General features: G+C 36.3%; 1 protein-coding gene across 1 annotated transcript in view; it reads right to left on the bottom strand.

Moving 5' to 3' along the window:
• Positions 1 to 5,129: 5,129 nt before the first annotated feature.
• The window catches only part of sorl1 (sortilin-related receptor, L(DLR class) A repeats containing), a 77,766-nt gene continuing 74,280 nt past the window's right edge, over positions 5,130 to 8,615 (bottom strand). The window contains exon 48 of the mRNA XM_067450876.1: positions 5,130 to 7,126. Within this exon, the coding sequence (XP_067306977.1) occupies positions 7,059 to 7,126 (68 nt within the window). The 3' untranslated portion in view covers positions 5,130 to 7,058. The remainder of the gene's footprint in view (positions 7,127 to 8,615) is intronic.

The raw sequence follows: 8,615 nt of genomic DNA, 5'->3' as shown, positions 1-8,615 counted from the left end.
TCAAAAATCATCAGCTTAGAAACAAAAGCTTAAGAAATAATTAATGTCAAAACAAATAAAATAAAAAAGTATTCTGTTTACTGTTGGTAAGGGTATTATACAGATAAATAATCATTTAAGTATTATTATACATTTTTTAAACTCTGTATGTAGTTTCACGACAGCTGAAACTAAAAAAAAAACTTTTTCAGTCATCAGAATTTGTAGAAGTTTCAGCTATCATGACACTACATCCAGAGTTTAAAAATGCATATGTAAATTGAACTGAATTATAGAAAAATATGCATATCTGTGCAAAGTGTCCAAGATGAAGATGTGTTTTTTGTTCTTTTTTGTTCTCTATTTTATTGCCTAGCAATGAAGAATTCTATATTTTATTAATTGTATAAACAGAATAGAACAGACTGGTTCATAATCTCATGAAAATAGTTAACTATTTCTTCTTTTGGTATTATTGTTCTTACCAAACTGAAGGAATAAAAGTACAGTAAGTAAGTACAGCACATATTTGAGTGTAGATGAAAGAGTAAATTGAGACATGAGAGACATCTGCTGGTGGACAAGGGAAGCTGCAGTATGATTTAGGCTTTTTTCAGTCCCATTTTAACATTTCATGTCAATTGATTATTTATTGTTAGTATCATTGTCACATGCTAAAGTCATTCTAGAACCCAGATCAGCTGCCGGAATATATTTAAAACCATAAATACATACATACATACATACATACATACATACATACATACATACATACATACATACATACATACATACATACATACATACATAAATAAATAAAAAAGAGAAGGAAAAGCTAAATATTTTGCATAAAGAAATGAATCTTATTTTTGAACCGAAGACTAAATTAATTGAAAATAATAGATTATTTGTTATGCTGTTTATATATAGCAGAGAGAGAGAGAGAGAGAGAGAGAGAGAGAGAGAGAGAGAGAGAGAGAGAGAGAGAGAGAGAGAGAGAGAGAGAGAGAGAGAGAGAGAGAGAGAGAGAGAGAGAGAGAGAGAGAGATCCCCCTGCTGAACAAAGGCCAAGCTTCTTCTGAGAGTCTATCTTACAGAGGCAATAATCTCCCTGACTCTCACGGGATCAATGGACAGCCTTCTGCTCTTTTAAAGAGATCTTTATCAATATATATATATATATATATATATATATATATATATATATATATATATATATATATATATATATATATATATATATATATACTCATGATCTTCCATCTAAGTCCCTATTTTGGTGTATGTATGTTTAATTAAACAAAGCTCAATGTGTCTGAAATAGAGCAGCTCATTCATTGACTGAAGCGTTCAGCTGTGAAACCGCGAGCTGCGCGCTCACCGTGACGTCACGAACGCAACAGCCCTCCATCTGTGCTGGAGGAGTTTGATGTGAGGATAAATAAAGGATGACAAGTTCAAATAAACAGAGACAGGAACATGCCGCGTTTAAAGACATCCCACCTCTATAAACATGTCTAATTGTGGTTCAGATAAAGCCCACACATCAATAAACATCGGGCAAAAGGGCCAGAGGCTGATCATGGAAATCAAGCAAACTCTTTTGTTTAGGTTGACTTATTTTCAGAAACGCCTTTTATTTCACATGTGTAATCAAGTGTAAATAAGTTGATTTGAGTCAAATTTTCAGGAAAAAAAAATGCATTTTCCCCATTGGGATTATTGGAGTTGACAGCACGGACAGAAGCGCGCAGCCATCTTTAGAATTATCTTTGAACTTCCGTTTTTGCAGTAGCTCTGTATTTTTCAATGGTATTGCTGTTAAAGAGCTAGTTAGCATTGTAATGTTTAAAGCGGATGTAACAAATGTCAGTAGACTGCAGAGATTTTAAAACTAGCAATTAATTCCTAAATCTGTAAAATCTTACCTTTATGCTGTGGAAATATAAACCGGAAGACAGAACACAACCAGCGCAGTGCTGAAAGTCCGGGGCTGCAGAGGTGACGTTTTTTTGTAGGCCAACCCTGACGCTGGATCCCTTGACAAAAACCTAGGGCTATTCGGCTTGTTCGAGTCTTCGAGATCCATTGGCGCTGCGCAGACCGATCGGTGTATGACAACTACGAGAGAGATTAAAAGCATAGGAGTAGTTTGATTTACAATCGTTCTCTCGGTATTTGATGTCATATGCTGATCAGTCTGCCCAGCCAATGGATCTCGAACAAGCCTATTTTCACCTGGCATCACATGCTTAGAGCAACCTAGCCTGGCTCTGCCCTCCTACGTACCGATCCGCTCAATTTTCATTTTCCTTCTACGTCTGGGACTAGTGGCGCATCAGGGCAATAGTTTTAAACCTCAACAGGGTGCCCGCTTTCGCGGAAATAAACCCTTGTCAATGGAGAGTGGCCAGACTCTATACAAATGAAATGTACGAGAGTCTGGTAAAACCCAAGCTAATAGCAACCCACTTGAAGGCAAAACAAGGCTTTCCTCCATTGTCCACCAGTCATTTTTACTCGGTTTGTAGTCAATATTAATGCAATAAGACGGTGGAATTAAATTACAAAATTCAATACTATTGATGCTGAATACTTTATACAGGAAAGATGAACCTTAAAGAGATAGTTCACCCAAAAATGAAAAATCATTTAGCCTACTCACCCTCATGTTGTTTCTATCTTCTGCTGAACACAAAAGAAGATATTTTGAAGAATGTTTGTAACAAATCAGATAGAATAACCATTCACTACCATAGTAGGTTTTTCCCTACTATGGTTGGTGAGTAAATTTTGACAGAATTTTCATTTTTGGGTAAACTATCCCTTTAAGTGTTTTTCCCCCCATCGAAACCCATTATAAACAAAACACATTGCGTTCATATCCTGGACTCAACTGCTTGCCTGTAGTTATCATAGATATCCATAATTTTATTGATATCTATGGTAGTTATAGGCTCCATCACAAAAAGGTGTAAAATGAATTTGATCTTTTAATATCCCTGTTTTAGTGCATTACGACACTTTAAGGGTGGATTGCACAAGGAGTTTTACTGCATAATTAATGTGTAAAATGAAGTGGTGCAACAACTCGATTTAAAATGAAACATATTAACATTAGGATTAACTTAATTGAAACTGCAACCCACCCTAAAGTGTTTTTCACATTAAATGTTTTAGAATGTCCCGTTGTTTTAAGCGATTGAAATACAGCAGCAGGTGCTGTATGTGCATCTTGTTCACATATTTTTGTTTTAAGATGAAAATTTGACAGGCTTGTGCTGCAGTTTAATGGAGTTCTATTGGGGTTTCGCCATCCAAGGCTCCGCGACAGTCAAGTAACTATGAATAGGGTTTTTCCATTGGCTTTTGGATTTTCTGTGATAACAAAAACATTCTCCCATTCCGCTCCAGTCGGAATAAAGGTCCACTGAAATCAAAATTTAAGTTTTTTAGCTTTTAGTATGACTGCGTTAGCCTTAAAGTTATGAATAAGCTGGTATGTTCCAAAACTATGATAAAATTTGCATTTAGGAGATATAAGCATTCAAAATTTACAAAATTTGTCCGCTAAAATGAATCTCAGATATTAGGTGCCATCATTGCAGACTTCACTTTCTCGTCAAATCTTCTGTCCAATCAGAATGCGCTCTAGAATCTAAAGCCTGCCCCCTACACTGCCGAAGCTGAAATCGGTCAGTTGTTAACACATATTTACTAATTTCTACATGGTGAAAGGCACATAACACACTATATATGTGATAGGAAACGATTCAATGTAAATATGCTTTCATTTGATGCGAATAAAGTCTGTTTTCACTTTAGTTTCAAACACCGCAGCAGCGCACACACCTCAACGGCTCTGGTCTAAATTTAGGTTCAAATTCTGGTTCAATCATATGCGCGAGTCTGCGCAGACAACAAACATATCGACCCCTTTGTATTCTGCACAGGATGCTGCATTTTAAAGCGATATGGAGGAGATTATGATGGTAAACAGTGTTAGAGGAAACTGGTTTTACCAAACAGAGAGAGAAGGTCCGCTCTTGCTCTCTAGTCAAACTGTATATTAACAAAACGCTATTGGCTGTTTCAAAAAAGGGGAGAAGCTGCTAACAGCTGGAGCCGTTTCAGGGGAAATCACGTCAACACATTGAATAATGCGGTGCATTTCGAAGCACTTCAGTGGACCTTTAAAATATAAGTCAATTGAAGAATATGACTAGTCAAAATACCATTGTAGATATCTCAGATGTATGTTCAAATGTAAATCTATATATTAGTCAATCTTCAATACATATTCGTCAAAACATAGATACATAGATCATAATCACGTTTAAGATATCTTTACGAGTCAAAATTGCAGGATGGAATTGGAACTGGAATTAAGACTTGTCAAAACTAAATTATGTCTAGTAGAACCAGCAGCATGAAATGCTAAAATGGCTTGCCATATTCTGATCGTTCTGCACAGCGTCGCTTCAAGTCAAATACACTTACACCATTACCAAAGCAACCCATGCAGATAGGTTGGTTATGTCTGGACACACAAATCTTATTTGAACACTTGCAATTACCCAGTAAGCACAGAATGTTCCTCTAAGGTTAGTATTTGGTTCCCAGTTTTTTGAGAACCAAATTATAACTTTCTAGGAACGTTCTTTTAAGCTTTCATTTTTTTGCAACCATAATAGCATTCGCACAATGTTGCAGGGAGGTTATTTTTAAATAACCTAAAAATTACTTGTATAGAACACTCACTTCTTTTAGGTTATTATTTTTTGATAACCATGTAAACCTTTCAATTAAACCTATTCCAATTAAACTGAAGATAACCAGCCAATTCGTTTTTTCTTGAGCTTGCCAGACTAAATCAATATTAATTTTCATTACATTGAAATGAGTAGCAAGTATATTCCTAAATTTTTTTACCTTTTTGTTCAATTGAAGAATGCCATATTTCAGAGTGACAGGGAAATATACAGTATTTAATTTGAACAAATAAATTATGATAATATACCTATCTTTTAACCAGTTCAAGTGTAAAACAAATGCTTTGTCTAGAAGCATTAAACAGTGCTAAATTGGCTTGAACGCTGTTTGTCAAATATGGGAAGTCATTCTCATCACTTAAAACAAGAGAAGTCAGATTCAACAGTTTTCCACATTTATTTCAGCATAAGTGGTTCATAAAACATCTCATACTGTACCACTTAAACGTTTCTTAACTTTAAAACCCTCAGTAGGCAGGCAAGATTAAATATTTAAACATGGCGGTGTCCAAAGTCACTGCTATGTAAAAATGTTTACATCTTATTGACCAAAAAACAAATGGGTTTCAAAATGGGCATGACAAATATCGCCACAAATGGTTGCGAGTAAAGAATACAAACAAGACAAAATAAAAATGGTGGCTCAGGATTCACACAAGTGCTGCACTGGAACTTTAAAAACATTATACAGTGGTAATTCACAATATGTCGATACACACATTTCCTATCGCACTATTCCAGTCTTTATACAATTTTCATCTTTCAATTTTCCGTGAGCGTGTGTATGTGTGATCACATTGACATACTGCTACATACTTTACTCAGTGTGTTGTAATAAGGCAATGTGGTACTAAAAGAAACACTATTTCACTAAAAACAGCTGCATCTACCAACTGAACAGTTTTGTTTAATGCCAATTAACAATGGGAGAAGGTTATCATAATAATGACCACAAGCATTTGAATGTAAACCGGCCATAAACCTCATTTAAAATCCTCGAACACAAATAAGTAGGGGGTAGACCACAACCTTTTTCCTTTTTTCTGGTCACCTCAATACAAGATACAAAAAAAGAAGAAAAAAATACATTCACAAACAAATCCTTTAAGCAACACCCGCAATTCAGTTAAAATGAAACATGGATTTAACAAATGTACCTCTTCACAACTGTTCGGGAAGGCAAGACATCTGCTCTACCCTCTGCTTTTCTTAAGCTTGGCACAAGAGACTAAGATGAAGCCTTCTGGTTCGCTCAGACGAGAGCTGCACAGGCTTCACTGCAATATGGAACTACTGTACAGAACAATAGTCTCCGAATTAAACACACTGCGCTGCCTGTGGCAGTGTGACTGATATCGCTGGTACACCTACATTAACCCAGTTCCCTGAGAACACTAAAGGACTAAAACCATGGCAGCACACAGGATATGCAATAATATTCTCCGCTATATAAAATGCGTAGGATAAATCAAAGGGAAAAAATCAGACAGTGAACATGCACAATTTTTATGGACGTAGCATGGGACTCATTGTGAACTACACTCAAATAACCTTTATCATCTTGATTTTGGTCATTCTTTTCTGAAAATAGCTGATAAAACAACCAAAAGAGGTTACAATTTTCACATTTTTAAAAAGCAGAGGGAATTAAACCTATTGCTGAGCAAGGACATTAACAAAGTGTAAACAAGGTACCATGGACAAATGCAGGCCTACTGACAAAGTGACACAAATCGAGCATACAGTATGCAACAACAAAAAACAGATCCTGTGCAATTTTACCCTCAAGAGCCTACGTACCGCCTTCCCTTTTTATTAGCATTCATTGGTCCATTTTCATCTGTACACATGAGGTTTGCTTTTTTTGTTTTTGTGAGTTTTTGCACTGATGTACCCATATCTAGGTGCTTGTTTTGGCTTAAAGCAAATGCAATGCTCGTGTGAGAGTTTGTACAATAAGGGTCTTTTCCCTGTTCAGTAAATCTGCTGATCAGCTGACAAACTCTTTCACAGTTTGCCTCAGTTAATGCCTACAAAGTCCAATACCCACATATATTATATATAAAAAATAAGTTATTGCGCATCCGAAAAAAGTGCATCTTATATTTAAAAATATCTCTTTCGCTCCATGCTTGCTTTTCTTCCTCGGGGTCCAGAAACAACAAATCCATAGTTTTTTTTAAGTGACGAGGGAGGTCAAGAGGAAGGGAGCTCTGCAGCCTGAAGGTGTGCCGAATGGGCACGTAAGAAAACATAATGAGGAAGTGGAGTGGGAAGTGATGGAGGAGGAGAGAAAGAGTTGTCCAGCTATGCAATCACCATAGGAACGTCATCTGAAAAGCCACTGATCATAGGAGCGTCTTCATCATCGTCACCTTCAGAAGAGAGGAAACAAAGAAACAACATTAGCAGATCATTTTTATAGAGTGGAAAAGTTTGAGTACTTAATAAAGGGAGCAGATGTGAACATAATTAATGTGACCTGGACTTAATTCAAAGTGGCCTGAACTAAGCTGCACTGAAATAAAAGTAAATGCAACTGAAATAAATTGAAATAAAGTGACCCGAACTGTACTGAATTCAGCCAAGTTTCATAGTGTGGAAACTTTGTGTACTTAAAGGTGCAGTGTGTACTCTTTAAGAGAATCTATTGACAGAAATGCAATATAACATATATAAATATGTTTTCAGTGGTGTACAAAGACCTTACATAATGAAGTTTTATGTTTTTATTACCTTACAATGAGCCATTTCTATCTATCTACACATTGCGGGTCCCCTTACAGTAAAGTCGGCATTTTGCACCGTCATATTTCTACAGTAGTCCTAAACGGACAAACTTCTATACAGAGCGCTAGTTACTCTCTGCTGTCTCAGACGATGACATCTTTGTCCTGAGTCGGCCAACATCACTTCTCTATAATCTTCAAAAGGGAAGGGTGGGCGATTGCAATTTTCATCCTTCGCTGAGAATTTGATTGACAGGCAATCTGACCAATCATAATCCACAGAATCCGCCATTTTGTCCGACAAAGCAGTCAAGAGAGTTTATAGATGAATGTCAGTGGACTTGAACTTGAAAAAACGGTGTGTACTGACATCTTTCCACGACTGAAACAACATTCCTCCTGAAGTTTATTCAATACTATAAATTAACTAGAAGGAAGAGATGATGGGTTCACAAGCAGCTTTAACTGAGCTACAGTGACCTGTCACCACACACTGAGACAAAACGGTAGCCTATCTATTGTGTACATTTCTTTAAAAAATGACAACATTTTAGGGTTGAGACTTTGTTTCATATCAAAAGTAGCCTGCTCTGTCCTGTCTGTCATTGTGCTGTCGGTATCCTCTTTGCTCTGCGATGTGTTTTTCTCTACGTGAGAGCACGGCTTGTTGGCCATAGCAACAGTAACTAATGAGGGCTGGTCTTTGCAAAGGGTCAATTGAATCGACAGAATTTAACTGAACAGGTTTGAAAATTAGGCTACATTTATCTACATTTTGAAATGAAATGAACTTAACACAAGACAACACAACTGAAGTAAACTGAATTAAAATGAAGGGAACTGAAGACAATTGAGCTAAATGGATTTGAAATGAAGTTAACTAAACTGAAGCCAACTGAGTTCAACCGAATTACAGTGAACTAAAATGAAGAAGAGAATCAAAGTCAGCTAAGCTAAGCTAAACAAGTGAACTAAACTATACTGAATTCAAATGAACTGATTTAAACACAAATAAACAGAAAAACAACTGAACTGAATTAAAATGGAGCGTAGTGAACTGAAAGAAAATGAAGTGAACTGCATTGAAGCTAACAGAACTAAACTGAAGTGAAGTTAACTACAGTAAATTACACAT

This window comes from Pseudorasbora parva, chromosome 8 (genome assembly GCF_024679245.1).
Source record: "Pseudorasbora parva isolate DD20220531a chromosome 8, ASM2467924v1, whole genome shotgun sequence".
Lineage (NCBI taxonomy): Eukaryota > Metazoa > Chordata > Actinopteri > Cypriniformes > Gobionidae > Pseudorasbora > Pseudorasbora parva.
The sequence above is the reverse complement of the archived record's forward strand: the minus strand, read 5'-3'. Positions and strand labels throughout refer to the sequence as shown.